At 33.5% G+C, this 17,441-nt stretch overlaps 2 protein-coding genes across 2 annotated transcripts; one reads left to right on the top strand and one right to left on the bottom strand.

Annotated features, from left to right (window-relative positions):
* Positions 1-1,132: 1,132 nt before the first annotated feature.
* LOC11421489 (mini-ribonuclease 3) lies at positions 1,133-6,004 on the bottom strand. The gene is made up of 6 exons (XM_013610037.3): positions 5,578-6,004; positions 4,502-4,591; positions 3,686-3,738; positions 3,047-3,149; positions 2,204-2,308; positions 1,133-1,769 (listed from the first exon to the last, which is right to left on the bottom strand). Exons 1-6 carry the CDS (start codon positions 5,965-5,967, stop codon positions 1,746-1,748), a joined length of 765 nt encoding a protein of 254 aa, XP_013465491.1. The 5' UTR covers positions 5,968-6,004; the 3' UTR covers positions 1,133-1,745.
* A 3,392-nt stretch (positions 6,005-9,396) lies between these two features.
* Positions 9,397-15,589, top strand: LOC11429899 (DEAD-box ATP-dependent RNA helicase 20). The gene is made up of 10 exons (XM_003597571.4): positions 9,397-9,653; positions 9,745-9,998; positions 10,938-11,117; positions 11,239-11,400; positions 11,554-11,708; positions 12,580-12,672; positions 13,427-13,512; positions 13,597-13,823; positions 14,405-14,638; positions 15,314-15,589. Exons 1-10 carry the CDS (start codon positions 9,598-9,600, stop codon positions 15,364-15,366), a joined length of 1,500 nt encoding a protein of 499 aa, XP_003597619.1. The 5' UTR covers positions 9,397-9,597; the 3' UTR covers positions 15,367-15,589.
* The last annotated feature ends 1,852 nt before the right edge of the window (positions 15,590-17,441 follow it).

Below are 17,441 nucleotides of genomic sequence, written 5' to 3' on the forward strand. Positions count from 1 at the left end.
TTGATTCCATTTCATCATGGAGAATGGATTTTTCCTCCTTGTCTCCCATTGTGACAGACAAAGTAGTCATTACCTGTCATGAATTTGCGTAAAACTATAAGTAATTTCATTTCAAATTAATTATAATTAGATAATCACTTTACAAAGTTCATAAGACTAGAAAATTAAGACAAAGTTCAGAAAAAAAATTGATCAACTGCAAATAATTTATAATTTATATAACCACCAAAGTCCAAAACATGTAAACAAAATGTACACGGTAAGAAACAATAGAACAATGGCACAGCATAGCAGTGAGTTCATAACAGCTTACGGAACAAATGCAGGGAGAGAGAGATATCCAAAGAGTGAGTGAGATATAGATTGAGAAATATTTGGGTGTGTTATGTATAAATAAGGAAATCCAATGCAGATTTGAATTTTTTAGACTGTTATATATCATTAAGGCTGCGGTTAAGAGCCATTAAGAGACATAGAAATAAAACGCACATTTTTTTTTTAATATCACGAAGTCAATTGTTTTTGGTGCTGAATCACAACCTGTAATGATCTCTATAAATATTTATGAATTAAACAAAGTCATACATTATCGATTTATAAAAAATTCATTAATTTCAAGATGATTGTTTAGTTTTAACTGGCGGTCTTTAATGGATAAGTATTGCAGCAAATAAATAAATCATTATGATTTTTTGTTTTTTTTTTTGACGGAATCATTATGATTTTTTGTTGTGTATTTTTTTTTTTGCTTCTTTTATTTTACAGCATAAAGTATAATTTACAGCATAAAGTATAAAAATAATATAGCTACATTGGCTGCCTCAAAAAATAATATAGCTACATTGGTGAATATGACCATGGCCGACCTTACTACAAGGCCAGGGAGGGAAGGAGTTTAGGCCTCTATTTTATTTTTTGAATTACATAGACCTTTAAACTTAACACGAAACACAACAGATACAATCCCCATGAGCTTAGCTCATTTGATAAGGGATAATGCACAATTTGTGCGGGTGCTGAGGTTCGAACCCCAGACACCCCATTTATTCACCTTTAAGGTGAATTTCTCTAGCCACTAGACTACTTGACCAAAAATTATAAAAAAAAAAAACACAACAGATACAGAACAAAATTGAGATTCGAACACAACACTAAAATCAAATTTTACCGTATGCAATCATGGTCCCAAAATTGAGATACAGAACAAGATCATACACGACAGAACACAAAACACTAAAATCAAATTTTACCGTATGCAATCATGGTCCCAAAATTGAGATACAGAACAAGTTCATACACGACAGAAGTTTCGGTCACTATGTTCCTTAGCATTCAACTAACTTAATTCCACAACTAATTATAATGCGGGACCAAATTAAACCAGAGTTGCAAACCCAGCCAGAAATCTGTCAAATAACCAAAGCTTCACTGAACTGTCTTCTTCTCACTGTACCCCCTCTCCGAAGAAGATCATTACTAACAATTACAAAGATGGTCCTATAACTGTTGTACACAACACATATATTGTTGCAAAAGAACTCAAAGGCTTCTGATCCTCTATCATGGTAAAGTATGTCATTTGAATGTGGTACTGATCTCAAGATTCTGATCCCACCAGCAAGTAAAAGAGGAAGCCAATTTACTGAGATAGTCTTTGCCGAAGAATACCATGGATCGAACAAAATCTTTAATTAGTTGTTTACTTGTTTTGCCTACTCCAGGAGAAGAATACCCAAAGATCTACCTTATCCACTGTTCAGCTCACCTGTCTAGGAGTTGAAAGAAAGGACAATAATTACAAAGTGAAACATTAATTAGCAGTTGTAATTCCCACTCCATCAAAGGAACTTTTGTTAATATTAAGATTACACAACAATTGTTACTAGAACTGACTACTGAGTATTCTTTTCATAATTTAAAATGTGCTGATACACGATTGCTGCAACAAAATCTTGTATCAATTTTCGCTCCTTGCCGTACCAGAACACTATTTAATATCACAAGAGGTCTGCTATGTAGATAACAAAACTTTCCGATACACTCCAGTTGTCTTTCTTATTTCAGTTTCTGTTATTTCTGGGTTAATTCCTATTTTTCAGCCGTATTAGAGTAGGTTTCGATCAAAGTTCGACCGGGAGAGCAAAAATGAAACAATAAAATCAATAGAGAGCTGCGGTGCTAGGCTGGATAGTATAAAACTTACTATTAATTCCTCCAAATTCAAAGGCATTGACGAGTCTACCGAGAATCCCAATTCTAACATTAGTTTTTCCAAGCGATTCACATTTGTCAAATAGAGATAGCCAACCTAGTTCAATAGACATCGGCGTTAGAGAACAGGCAGAAAACAATTTTCAGATTATAAAGGAAATACTGTTTCAGATTATTCCTATCAAGGAAAGCATATTAAATGGATATCGAGCAACACACAAGCAAGCTGAAATTGCAAAATAATCATGTGGCAGCCAGCCATTAATGGCTAACTGTGCAACATATAATTATACAAAAAAAAAAAAAACTCACTAATATGTTGTATATAGAACACACTCACACGCACACATATCATGCACTGTATTAGTTGTATTTTAACAGTAATATTTAATGAAAGGCTTAATAGCAGTTTTAGCCCCCTAACTTCTCCAAAGTTGCGATTTTGGCCCCCTAAGAAAAAAAACTACAAAACCCCCCCTAAGTTTTGCATCTGTGGCAGTTTTGGCCTCTAGGGCCAATTTTGACTCGGTCTACGCTGACGTGGCACCCTAAGTGAGGTGCCAAGTGTTATTTTTTTTAACCAAAAATTGGCCTTGTGGGGCCAAAACTGCTACAATTGTAAAACTTAGGGGGCGGTTTTGTAGTTTTTTTTCTTAGGGGGCCAAAATCGCAACTTTGTGAAAGTTAAGGGCAAAAACTGCTATTAAACCTTAATGAAATTAGAATGTTGCAATTGTCATCACCACTTTAAAATTAAAGAAATATAGAAAAAAAACTCGCTAAAAGATTTACATTTATATCACCGGATGAGAAACCGAAGTTTGAAGGCACTTACTAATGTTTCTAATGAAGATGCTCTGTTATATACAGCTGCACCAGCACGCCTTTTTGTCTTAGTTTTGCTTGAAATAATGTTCTTTCCCCATCGAAGAACATCCCTGAAATAAAATTAATAAAAGCTATATAAGCTATGATAAAAATTAACAGATAGAATAGCAGAATTGTGGCATAATTTGGCATATTCAGAAGTATGTTTGCTTTTGTTCCAAACTCCATTGCCTATTGGCTTCATCTAATCATTATCATGTACCAACCATGAGACAGATGAAAATCTCATCAAATATAGTTTCAAATAAAAAGCACGGATAGGCCTTAAACTGCCAGTTCCGGACATTTCTACACAAAAGTCATCTTGCAAGCAGTTCATTGTTGTTCATTTAACGAAACCCCAACACAGATTTCAGAACACCAATCCTGTTTTCAGGATCATGAGATAAACTCTATAGGGAGCAGTTTAAGAGAGGCGGAGCATTCCTTTTCTTATTTTCTCCCAACAAGGAAAAATCTTCATATGAAATTTAAGTTCACTTGTTTGTTTCAGAATCTTTATAAGATGAAACTTCATCTAATATGGAAAATAGGGGTGTTTTGGGGAAGGAGGGATAATGAGACCCTGAAAGCAACATATTCTAACCTCTCTTGATCTGATAGGAAATTACTGATCAGAAGTTTCTGAAGCAATGCATCCTGCAACAAACAAACAAAAAAGGATGATACACATTGTAATTAGATTGGAAACATGTTTTTGTTGTTAATTAGTAATAATAAATAAAATCCAACAGTACATCACTGGCCGGCTGAAGTCAAACTCACATTGTTTTGCCTCCTTGACCAAAATATCAATTAAGATACAGAAGGGAGAAAAATAAGAAGCAGCAGAAAATGGTGATTTGGGCAGAAATACACTCGCAGTGAAAAGAAAGTGTATGCGTATGTCACTCAGATAATGAAAAAGCTTTCGCAAATAAAAACTTAGATTTCATTATGAAAATTCAATATGAAATATGCTTATTGAATTTGTCTTGTTCCGACCCTGAATGATGTCTTTTTTCCCCTATTTAAAGCATAAGTCATTAAGTAACATAAACCATGATTTACTTCCGGTAACAAAAAGATTATCAGTCCAATCATAATAAAATAATTTTTTTAAAGAAACTATTGAACAAATCTCATGTATATAAAGTTATACAAAGTAGATTTGGGATGAAAAATAACTTCTTAAATCCCAATTAGGGCGATGAGTCTGAAATGGGTATAAATTATAAAATTGTCATCAGCACAATCAGTACAACTGTACAATAACTAGTACCTTATCTAACTTGTAAATCAATATTACACAAGAAAACACGATAAGATTAATACACAATGAATCACAATAGAAATCTGTCATGCCCATCTTTCCACAAGTAAATATAAATTGAAAACAAAGTAGGGAAGAAAGTAATCATACTTGAGCCTCACAACGAACAACTGCCATCACACGATCATTGAATTCTTCAATACTCAGCGGTGGAAATAAAAAATGCCTACGAGCATATAGCTGCATGTTTCACAAATAAATTAGAATAAGATATCTAAAAATTTCTCAAAATCATTAGAACTGTAAGACTTTTAATGAATGCAAATTTCGGTATCAACTAGCCAAATCTTAGACTTCAACTCTATTTGACAAAACAAATTTTTGAGCTTATAGAGGATATATTAATTATAAGCACATATAACCACGATAGACCTATTTGACAACAATTTTTTCTCACGAGCTTTTGGCTTTTATTTTACTAGTTTATGTGGTTTTTCGAGTATTTGAGGTTATAGCCTATCAATTTTTCCCTTAATATCATTAATAATCAAAATCGTAATACAATTGGTATCTTCATCATAACTTTGAAAGCTAGCCATGTATGTTTCCACCCCAACCAAGGTGAGAGAAACTACACGGACTTCACTCATAGAAAACTCTACCACAAAGTTTGGAAAATATATAAATAAAATACTCCTACAATTTAAAGTCATAGTCCCACATTTAGCTTTGTTTTCCTTATTAATTTTAATGCTATCCACGACAACAACTGGGTCCAACTCGAAGATCTTCGTATTTGAAACAGACTCAGTTGCCAATTGAAAATAACAAATAGGATGCAAAGGGCTTTCTATTCGAGAGCCTGAAGTCTCAGAGTAACAATAAGATTTAACTTTGAAGAAACACTCACAATCGTCATAGAAATTACGACGAATACCAATCGAGATTTTGTGCCTCTAGCAAAAATGTCTCAATGTATTGCTTCTATTTTATTTTATGTCATTTCATATTCACCTTCACCAGCTAGTTCAATAACAAATTTTACTAAATCTTAGGAATTCAATCTTCCGGCTTATCCACTATCAGCAAACTTATCTACTATTCCTATTAACTATGTCAGTTAGCTTATCAGTTATCCCCAATTATCCACAACAGAACCTTCATTTAGTACAAATAATTAGAGAATAATAAATAGGAATTAAGAATAAAATTGTAAAGAAGGTTACCTCGTAAATGCAATCACCAATATAAGCTAAGGTAGCGGCATTAAAAACAGAACGAGGCTTAACAACTTTAGGTGGAGTTGGAAGCCATCTATCATATCCCAAATAGGTTTCATCGTGTTCTTGTACTTCTTCGATTTTGCCTATCGTGGGAAGAGGAGTGGCGCGTTTGAGAAGATCGGAAATGTAATTTTCATTACGGGTGGAAGGTGCTGGTGAAGAAGAAGTGGGAGAAGGAGATTGTGGTTTTGGTGGTTGAGTGGTGAGTTTTCTAGGAGCGTTGCGGTTATAAGGGAGTCTTTGTTGTGTGTCCCATGAAGCTTTTACTACTGGTTTGAATTTGGATGAAGAGAACGTTATTGACCATGATAATGAAGAAGATAAACCTTGCATGATGATGATGATGATGAATGAGTTGAAGAGTGGATATTTGGCGAGGAAGATAACTGTTAGTTGATTTCCGACACTTTTTTGTTGGGCTTATTCAAGTCAAGATAGCCCAAAACTGGGATAGTTGCTTTTAGACACCTCAATTTTGCTTCCGACAGGTCCATACTCTTGATTGACTATTTTTTGTATAGAGAATTTGATCATATCGTAACTCTCAATCAGATTTTTTTTCTCTTCAAAAAGATGATCAATTTTGAGGTGTCTAAAAGAGTATACATAGCAACGGGATGGATCGGAGCGGGTTTAAGCATCTTCTGCCCCCGTCCCCACCTGCGAAAACTCTATTTTTTTTTTTAAATATTTAAAAAAATGCATATTTTTTGATAGCAATGAAAAACAATAATTATATTAATAATTAAAAATCTAATAAACTTTTTTAGAAAGAGAAAAATAATTACAATAAATATATTTCTAAAGAGTAATAATATATTAAAATAGGTTAGTGCTTATGGGAATAAGATTATAAAATTTAATAAAGTAAATTTCAAAAAGCGGGTGCGGGGCTAGTATAAGCATCCCCCCGCCTCCGCCCTCGTACTAAAAACTAAAATTTCCCCCACACCCGCACCCGATTAAATCGACTTTTCCCTATTAAATTCGGATCGGGGTGGCCGGATCTTGTCGGGGGCGGAGCTTGTTGCCATGTCTATAAAAGAGGAACAATCCAAAACTAATGGTGATTTGGACTTTAGACCACACCTTCGTATGTGTAGCGTGTATTAGATATTCAATATTTAGGGAGTTTTTTTTTTCTTCTTTTCAACTTTCAAACTTCTCGTGCACCTATTTCATATTATAAAATCCTAAAAACGGAGGGCTATAAACTTTTTTTTTAATGTTTTTACACCTTATGGATTATATAATTTAAAGGCTTATTTGATCCAATGATCCCTTAAATAATTTCAAGTTTTCATTTTGGTCCCACAATTAATAAAACGTACCTTTTGGTCCCTCACTTTTTCCTCCGTTTGCCAAATAAATCCTCGATGTTAAGTTTAACCTCAAATGTCTATGGTAGACCAACCTTAAGAGTGGTCCACCATAAACCCTATTAATTATTTTAATTTAAACCTTGTGATCATTTCTTCTAAAAGAGGACCATTGGATTAAGATCTATTTTATTTTTCATAATTGCCAATGTCTTTATCTCCCTGGTTCACCAGCTTGTGTTGGATTGGATGGGAAAAAAATTAACAACAAAAAGGTGAAATGATGTTTAGGAAGGGAGGATGAGAGATGTGGTAGCACCGGTGAAGTCGCCGCCGACGACACCTTGTTTTCTTCTTCATTATTCAGATCACGATTCTTTTTCTCTTTGTTGTTTCTCTCTCGCCGACAACACCAGTATCCCATCCTTCTTTGTTCTTCGGCAACCAACAGCTTCGTTCTCCCTCTAAAAAAACCAGAAACCCACTATCCATTCTGCAACTTTGATTGATAGATCTTTTATCTTTTTGGGTTTGTGTTGTAGATTAGAATTGATTGATAGATCTGTTAGTTTGTGGGTTTATGTTGTAAAGATTTATGTTGAAGAAATTTAGGGATTTTGCTTTTTTGGGTTTACTTTTCATATGAAGAAGATGAACGATTTACGATACCAACCGTGCTTCTGGAATTTAGAGTTTAGGAGCACTTTCCTGGGTTTGCATATCTGGATTTTGCTTCTGAAGATTTATGAACATTTTCATATGACAGATCTATAAGAACAATTGCTTCTGGAGTTTCTCACCCAAACCTTTTCCTTGGATACCATTTTTCATGAAATTGAATGCTTGCTTCATATGACGAAAAATGAATTAGGTGATTTGAAGATTAAAAATCAAATCAAATGATTACAGGAAGAAGAACGGGTGAAGAAACCCAATTCCTCCCATTCTCGTGTCTTTTCTTTTAATTTAATTAAAATAATTTTTTTATTTTTTAATACTATAATTGATTTTTGAAATTTAAAAATTCATTTTTTTATTTTTAATCGCCACATTAGATGTTGTTGTTCATGGTGGTTGATGTTTCTAGGTAAATGATGAAGATGATGATGTTGTTGATGAATGTATGTTGGAGAAGATGAACAATAGAGTAAAGAAGAAGATGAAAGGGGAAAATTAATTAGTTGTTGTTGACATACCGTAAGATAAAATAGACATGCATAATCCAATGGTCATCTTTTAAAAAATTAATCAAACGGTTTAAATTAATAGGATCTATGGTGGACCACTCTTAAAGTTGATCCACCATAGACATTTGAGAGGTTAAACTTAACAGCGAAGATTTATTTGACAAACGGAGGAAAAAGTGAGGGACCAAAAGGTACGTTTTATTAATTGTGAGATTAAAATGAAAACTTGAAATTATTTGAGGGACCATTGAATCAAATAAATCTAATTTAAAATATCATAGGATGCGTGGAGCTGGTAAGGTGGAAAAAGAATGACACCAATATTAATTCAATTATCTCTCAATATTTAAATGCATTAAAATATGTTCACTAGTACTAACACATTGACTAAAATGTCAAAATTGTTACGAAGAATGTTGTGGTCGAGACTCAAACTTCATTTCTTTACTTATGTGAGTTAGTTTTTAATGACTATTGTCATTTCTTCTATCTAAAAAAATGCACTCAAGTATTATCTTATTTTTGAGGAATAAAAATATCAATCTAATTTACTATATAATACGCTGTAGTTGAGTATATATATATATATATATAATTTTTATCAAATTTAAATTGTTTAATTATTCTTTGTGTATTGATAATATAAAAAAAAATGACATAATATATATAAAATTTCTTTCAAAAGAAAAAAGTTTTAAAATTTTGATGTGTTTTGCATAGTGAAAAATCAAACATTGCAAGTAACAAGGGTATTAAAGTAAATTTTGCATTATTTTAACAAGCACATTAACATATCACACAAAGTACCGCACAATACATTTGTCCTGTGCATCAATCATCAAACACAATACAAGATAAAAAGTTGTCATGTGACTCAGTTACCTTTTTTTTTGGAAAATAATTCACAAGTTTTGTCATATCATATAGCAATAATGACAGCACATTTTTCTTAAACATTAACAATATATATATTTTTTTGATAGAAAGCAGTAACTATTATAAGTGATATATTTTTTAGATTTAAATAAATTATATAAAAAAATGTTAAAATAAAATGTAAAAATGAACCAAACCATAGTCGAGTCCGTCCGTCCATAGATTAAAGTGGCTGTATCCAGAAGTCCTAGCTCAATTGGCAAAATACCGAAATTGTTAGGCCGGATGTCATGATCGGGGTTCGAACCCCGGTACCTCTACTTGTGTGTGTGAGTTTATAATGGCTTTACCATTTCGTCTATCTACCAAAAAAAAAAAAAGTGGCTGTGACCGTGGATGAATGCGGCGGTTGTGGGAAGAAGTTGAGTGGAGAAATATACTAAACATCAGCGCGGTCGCATAACCTATACTACACTATAGAGTGAAGAAAGAAGAAGCATATAATAGAATAGAACAGAACAGGTTGAATTGGTTTTGCAGCTTGACTTCTACTACTGTCCGGTTGTTCATTCAAAGAGATCATGAGTCGTTACGATAGCCGTTCCTCCGACCCCACTTCCTACCGCGACCGTAGAAGGTAACTCTAACCTCTCTCCAATTTCCACTTTCTAGGGTTTCATTCAATGCTCTTTTCTATTTCCTAATTTCAATACTCTTTTTCTTCTCAGTGACTCAGGTCTTGCTGCACCTTCACCTTCACCTTCACCTTCAATCAAAAATGAAGGTGCCTCAGCTTCACCCGCAAGGAAAATTAATTTGGATGGATTACCTCATTTTGAGAAAAATTTCTACTCCGAATCTCCTTCTGTTCGTGCTATGACCGAAGCTGAAGTTACTGAGTACCGTCTACGCCGCGAAATTACTGTTGAAGGCAAAGATGTTCCTAAACCTGTTAAATCCTTTTCCGATGCTGCTTTTCCAGGTACTCAATTGTATTTATGCTTGTTCAATTTCAATTTAAGTGTCATTTTGATTTTAGATAGATGATAAACTTTAGATCAGACGATGGAGGAGAAACCACCAAACTGAATTAGGATTCTATAATAGCTAATTATTACAGAATAATTCAAGCACTATTTACTTGGTTAGTTGGTTGGTAGTTAAGTAGTTAGGTTGTTATTCCCTCACAAGCTCTGTATAGGCCCTTTTTGGATAATAAATAGCTTAATTCGAAGATTTATAACATAACACCTTATCATGATAATCGATTATGTATAAGCTATTTCTATACAGTATTTTCACAGGCCTGTTTGGATAAACAACTTATTTGCCGCTTATAGCATAACCACTTATGTATAAGCTTCTTCTTTAGCTATCTTGGAAAACTTATGAAAGTAAGCTAAAACAGTTTATGAATAATGTCATAAGATGTTCTCATAAGTTTTCCCAAATACTCTCACAAAACTTATGTAACTAGATAAGCTCAAATAATCCAATACAAACAGACCCATAAGCTATATTGGAGAGATAAGTTGAAAACAACTCATGAACATGTATTAAGTTGTTTTCATAAGTTTCTCCCAAAAAGTTACGCAAGTGCTAATGACAGTACATAAGTTCAAATAAGCCAATCCAAACAGGCCCATAGAGCCTGATGTTTTCACTTCTACTACCTTATATCAATCAATGTGAAACCTAGAGAGTTTTTCTCTCTAACAAGCTCTCAATCTTATTTTTCCTACGAGATGAATCTTCATCTCTTTGATCGTGTGATTTGGAACAGTTTTGGATTGTGAGGGGTTAAACTGAAGGGAGTTGGAAAGGAGAGAAAATAGTTTTTACTTTGTAATTTATGGACTTTTGAGATTATTATCATGGGAATACTCTAATGATTTTACATCTTTGATTTAATTTAATCCAGACTATGTGTTAGAAGAAGTTAAAAAAGCTGGCTTTGTTGAACCGACACCAATTCAATCTCAAGGCTGGCCAATGGCTTTGAAGGGACGTGATCTAATAGGAATTGCAGAGACAGGATCAGGAAAGACACTTGCTTACTTGTTGCCTGCCATAGTGCATGTTAATGCCCAGCCAATTCTAGGTAAGCAAATAAGGAAGCACCACGACTGAGATGTAAACAGTATTAGAGGTGCCTTTGTTTGTCTATGCCTCCTTTGTTTAATTGTTTTGCTCTTTGATAATTCATTTACAATGTTTTTCAGATCCTGGGGATGGACCTATTGTCTTAGTTTTGGCCCCGACACGTGAACTTGCCGTCCAAATACAACAAGAAGCTACTAAATTTGGTGCGTCGTCAAGGATTAAGAGCACATGCATTTACGGTGGGGTTCCTAAGGGGCCTCAAGTGCGCGATCTTCAGAAAGGTATGTGGTGAAGTAAGTATTATAAAGCCATGGCCTGTAATCAAGAACTTGTCTTCTTCTTCTTCTTCTTGTTTTTTTTTTAACTTCATGGAGCTGCTTTTGTTTTGCTATGATTTTGTTTTTGATGATGCTTCTGTTAATTTTTGGGGTTAGGCGTTGAAATTATAATTGCGACTCCGGGAAGGTTAATTGATATGCTCGAGTCAAATCATACTAATTTGCGAAGGGTCACATACCTGGTATTGGATGAAGCTGACAGAATGTTGGACATGGGGTTTGATCCCCAGATACGGAAAATTGTCTCTCAGGTACGGCTTGCATTCTTTGAAGTTACCTGTATTTATTATTATTTTGGGTGGACACTAGAATAATTTTATTCGGTAGAAAGGTCATGACTTGGGGGAAAGATAATCTATCCTCTGAAGAAGTAAAACCGCGATATACTGAAAAAGATTGAACGACGTCAAACACAAGATAGGATGCTAATTAATCCTATTCCTATAAGATTTTAGACAAAACTCACTCTTTGAAAACAACCATTGGCTGATATTGAAAACCATGGAAAGGAAGCACTTGAAAGAAATTATATTAAATCCTATAAAGCTGAAACAATCTGATTTTCTTAAAGTTCAGGATTGAGGTCAAAATCATATGCACCAAGTTGATAGCAACTGGCAGTGTTCAGACAAAAGCACAAATTGTATTGAATCACGAGGCATTACTCTGTACCTCTTTCTGAATAGAAGAGCCTTTTGGTTTAGATAAGCTCATCACATAAGTTCATGACAATGAATCTGAGTTGAATTAGCAAAGGCATATTGTATGGCTTCAGATTAACACTTCTTTATTGTTCTGGTTATGTTAGGAACCCATGAATGGAGTGGAATAGAAAGGACACTTGTATTAAGAAGATAGGAAAGATAAGAGAGAAAACTCTCCTCCAAAGGGTGCCCCCTTTTATAATAGAGTCACCACTCTATTCACTAAAGTTTACAATACTTAATGATACCCTCTCTAACTCCATAACCTCCCTATTTATACAAGATAAATCCTAACTACATCCATTAACTAATAACCTCCCTTACTAACTCCTTAGCTCCAAACTTAACAAACTCCCCTTTAGTCTTAAGTCCTAACAGGTTATCTGATTATTGTTATTTATCGTTGTTATTTATGTAGATTCGGCCAGACCGACAAACTTTGTACTGGAGTGCTACTTGGCCAAAGGAGGTCGAACAATTGGCAAGGCAGTTCCTTTATAATCCATACAAAGTAAGATATATTCTTGTTGGGACTTGTTATGTTGTCCTTTCTAATATCATTTTTCTGTTGAAATGATGTTTTCTGGAATTTATAATATTATTCTTCCTTAATAAATCACAGCTGTCAAGAGTTGTTAAGTCGTAAACTTGTACGGGTCTACATATTTAGGTACGAAAAATCAAGGCGATTCACTTTAAAACACGTTCCCTAGTAAACTTGTGCTGATTCACGTGGATTTGATCAAAACTCAGACAGAGTCACGAGTTTGATGCAAATTCTGCGACTCCACGGATACACTGAAATAAGCCTATGAAATGTTTCAGAGAAACTGTTTTCTCTTAAGGTGCAATGTTAATCTCCCAACTTCTTAGGGTCTCAACACTATTCTTCCATGGATGAAATCATTTGCCTCTGGCTCTACGAAGCCCATCCTTTCCTGCACACTTTATTAACTTATGGCTTACGAGTTGGTTTTACATGTATGGTTATAACTTGTATTTTTTTCATTCTTTTTTATGTAGTTGGGATGTAGAATATCTATATCTATTAATATGATGGTAATATGTTATTCTTGGATGCGATGTTATGTTTTAAAATATTTTTATCAGGTAGACTCGTGAGTCTATAGACACTTCGTGAGTTTGCATAGCTTCTCGAATCTGACAATCTTGGGTGTATGTTTGTTTATGTATGGCATTGTATTTGTCAGAATTGTGTGGTTATATTGAAGACTGAATTGACAATATCTGTAACAATTGTGCAGGTGATTATAGGTTCCGAAGATTTAAAAGCTAACCATGCTATAAAGCAATATGTTGACATTGTTCCTGAGAAGCAAAAATATGATAAGTAGGATATGATCTACATTATTTTCAATCCCTAACTTGAATAACTTGTCACATAGAACCGCCTAATAGAGTCATTTTATCTCAGATTGGTGAAGTTGTTGGAGGACATCATGGATGGAAGCCGAATATTGATATTCATGGACACTAAAAAGGGATGTGATCAGATTACTAGGCAGCTCCGCATGGATGGTTGGCCTGCACTTTCAATTCATGGAGACAAAAGTCAAGCAGAAAGAGATTGGGTGCTTTCAGAGTTTAAATCTGGAAAGAGTCCTATAATGACTGCAACAGATGTTGCAGCTCGTGGTTTAGGTACAAAACTCTGCTTAATTGTTTAAATGATTTTTTTATTCAGTGTTGGAAATTGAAGTAGTTCTAGAACCATTTTTAATTGTCACATTTTATGTTCATTTACTCTTTCATAAGGGGGACATATTTATTGTGTGGACCAGGCAATGTTGGGCGATCTTGCCATTGTGAATTTTCCTAGTTACACAGACACACTAGCTCATATTGACAATTTTTTCTGATGAATAAAGTTTGCCTTCTTAAGTTAGAATTTCCTTCTATTGCTGGTCAATCTCATGTATGTATTAGTCGGTTTCAATTATATGTGGTGACTTAAATGGCTAATGGTTGTTATTGTGACTGACGACTTCAGTTCTATTTGTTAATTGCCATAGCTCAAAAGCATCGAATTCGGTCCTTTGGGCCTATCAATGTAATCTGTGCATCCAAAAAGAATCCAAGTGCATAAGTTTTTTTTTTTTTTTGCTTTAAAGTGTCTTTTTGGTTGGTCGCACTACTCATGAAGTGTCACTTTTTAACTTACACCAATATATGTGCTTGTGTATATTGATTTTGTTTTCCTTTTATTTGATTGTTGCTATCAGATGTGAAGGATGTGAAGTACGTGATAAATTATGACTTCCCGGGATCACTAGAGGATTATGTTCACCGGATTGGAAGGACTGGGAGAGCTGGTGCAAAAGGAACTGCGTACACATTCTTTACAGCAGCTAATGCCAGATTTGCAAAGGAACTTATTAGCATACTTGAGGAAGCTGGACAGAGAGTGAGTTCTGAATTGGCAGCAATGGGGCGTGGTGCACCTCCTCCACCTTCAGGTTTGTTAATCAACTTTGGCTAGTACTCCCTCCATTCCTTTTCTTTTGATGTTTTAGCTATTGGCACAAGTTTTAAGGAGTAATTAAAATATATAAATATTTGTGTGATTTTTACTAAAATGTCCTTATTTATCATTAAATTCACATGTGATAAACCAAAGGTCACAACTACTTTAATAGTTTATGGTGTTTTCCAACAAGGGTAAAATTGAGAAAACAATAATAAATTCACTAAAACATCAAAAGTTTTGGAATATAGTTGAAGTTTTAAAACATCAAAAGAAAAGGAATGGAGGGAGTATATATATTTGGTCTGTTCGCCTGTCCTAATTTTTTTTTGGTTGAAGGTTTATGATATGCGATAATTCTGCTTGAATGACATGAATCCAAACCCAAAGGCAGTCTTTGGCATCTTGGTCTGGCTTTTTTAGTAAAATTATAGTTTAGTGCCACTTACCAAGGGGCAGACTCTAGAGGCAGTTTGTCAGAATAATTGGTGAGAGGATAGTTTGTAACCGGAAGGCATGCCTGGCATATGCTCAGTTTGAGAAGGCTGGGGTGGGAGGCTTGTTCAATTTACACAACATGCATCATTTGTAGAATTTGTTTCTTATTTGCTATCCACTTTTACTTTATGAATGAATTGTTCTTTTTATTTTTTTGATGATCAATCAGGAGGCTTCCGAGACCGAGGCAAGAGTTTTGGCAGTGGTCGCCCGTGGAGCTAACTGATGGAACTCCTACAATTATGTCATTGATGTAGCCTGACACATTGTACTGTCCTACGCCCAAATTATTATTTGTAAGAAAGTGGTAGGAGTTTGGATTTCTGATATGTTAGACTCCTTTTTACCCCTTTATTTGGTGGAAATGTCCATAGAACTTCGACAACCCTTGTATCTACAATCAAACAGTTGTTTTGTTTATACTCGACAGTCCATACCACAGTAATTTGTTTTGCATGCGAACTTGGAAGGTAAACACAAGTGGGAAATTACTGAAACTAATTTTTTAAAATATTTTTGAAAGCGGATCTCACTAAATTTCACATTTGTGTCTATAAATGAAGTCCTCCATCTCTTCTGAAAAATGAAGGGGATCTCTCAATGGCCTAGATGCATTTCATTTGATACTATAACCATCTTGTCTAAAATGATAAAAAGCATGTAAAAAAAAAGTAAATTTGTAGAGTTTCCAAATGTTTTTTAAAGGAAGAGTTTCAAAATGTTGAAAGCATCGTTCTGGAGATAAAAAAAATTGTTGGGATTTTTAACAAGTGTCATGTTGTTAGAGTAATAATTAGCAATTTTTAATAGTACTAACAACACACTCTATAACATACTTCCAAAATGTAAGTAAAAATCGATCAACAAAATTTAATGTATTCGGTTCAAAATTTATATCAGATACATCAACTTTTGTTTACTCATTTTTGCTTACATTTTGGGATGGAGGGAGTACACTTTTTTAACATAGTTTCACAAAATTTAATGTGACCCACATGATTAAATGTGACACGCCTGAATTTTAACCAATTAAATAGAATGTCTTAGAAAAATGTGTTAGAAAGTAAAGTGAATAAGATGTAAAGTGAAAAAATCATTTGTTTTTTTAATAAATTCATGATTTGTTATGGCATGACTACATTGTCGATCTTTAATTTGTTAATTAACAATTGATATTATACACTTTAGCGTAACCAAAATCATTAAAATAAAATGTGTGTTAAAAAGTATATTACTAGTACTCATATACTTTTATTTATTGATTATAGTCAAAGTAAGACTAATGATTACAAATATTAGAAAGTATATTACTAATACTCATATACTTTTATTTATTGATTATAGTCAAACTAAGACTAACGATTACAAGTATGATTAGGGCAATAAGTAAACATGTTAAAGTTGCTACCCATACAAATATGAATCTGGGTATTTGTTCAAATTACAGGTCTGATAACAACTTTTATAAATTTATAAATAAGAGTAAAAATATACTCTTTCCGTTCCTTTTTTAAGTGTCGTTTGAGTGCTGATTTTGCTTATTTAACTGTCATTTTAGTACTTTAAAAATATATTTTGTCAATTACTCTTTTTTTTTAATAAAATTAATTAATGTTATATATTTAGAAAACTAAAGTTTATTTTTTTCAAAAAAGTTTAATTTTTTTTAAAACAAAATTTGTTTCTTGTTATCTTAAAATTGTCAATTATTTAAGATAAAATGTGCAAAGAATATGAATTTGTTGAAGAAAAAGATAGTGACTAACAACAATTATTTGTTACTTACGAGAGAAAGATAACCTATTAATTTTTATTTTTTTTTGTGGTGGTCGGGGGTTTGAACCCCGGACCTTGCATACATTATGCATTGTCTATACCAACCGAGCTAAGCTCAGAGGACAACCTATTAAATTTATTGGAAGAGAAAACGTGTGCAAAAAATAGGAATATATCGATGGATTGAAATAAGAGTATAATAGAAAATAAATGTGCAAAAATACACTTCCTAAAGCGGTGTTAATATTTCAAAACGACACTTAAATAATAACGAGGGGGTAATCGGAACCCTCCTAATTTTCTCCCAACTCAATTTAGTCTTAAAAAAAAAAAGTATTGCTCAAAGTAAAAATTAGTCCAACGTTTTTATTCAATCGACAGATTAGTGTCGGATTTTTTTTTTAACAAAAATTAGTGTTGGACTTATTTATTTATTTATTTTTTTGGTACAAAGTGTTGGACTTTATTATAACAAAGAAACTAATTCAATTTAAAAATGTCAATGATTAATTTGATAGTAT

The sequence above is a fragment of the Medicago truncatula genome, chromosome 2, assembly GCF_003473485.1.
Source record: "Medicago truncatula cultivar Jemalong A17 chromosome 2, MtrunA17r5.0-ANR, whole genome shotgun sequence".
NCBI classification, from domain to species: Eukaryota; Viridiplantae; Streptophyta; class Magnoliopsida; order Fabales; family Fabaceae; genus Medicago; species Medicago truncatula.

Bases quoted from the DNA above. Each gene is read 5' to 3' on its own strand.
- LOC11421489 (XM_013610037.3), bottom strand. From the start codon at position 5,967: ATGCAAGGTTTATCTTCTTCATTATCATGGTCAATAACGTTCTCTTCA. The intron at 2,309-3,046 runs GTAAGTGCCTTC...CTATTGAACTAG, and splicing joins CATCTTCATTAGAAACATTA to GTTGGCTATCTCTATTTGAC. The intron at 1,770-2,203 runs GTAAGTTTTATA...TTCAACTCCTAG, and splicing joins TGAATTTGGAGGAATTAATA to ACAGGTGAGCTGAACAGTGG.
- LOC11429899 (XM_003597571.4), top strand. From the start codon at position 9,598: ATGAGTCGTTACGATAGCCGTTCCTCCGACCCCACTTCCTACCGCGAC. The intron at 11,401-11,553 runs GTATGTGGTGAA...TTTTGGGGTTAG, and splicing joins AGTGCGCGATCTTCAGAAAG to GCGTTGAAATTATAATTGCG. The intron at 11,709-12,579 runs GTACGGCTTGCA...TTATTTATGTAG, and splicing joins TACGGAAAATTGTCTCTCAG to ATTCGGCCAGACCGACAAAC.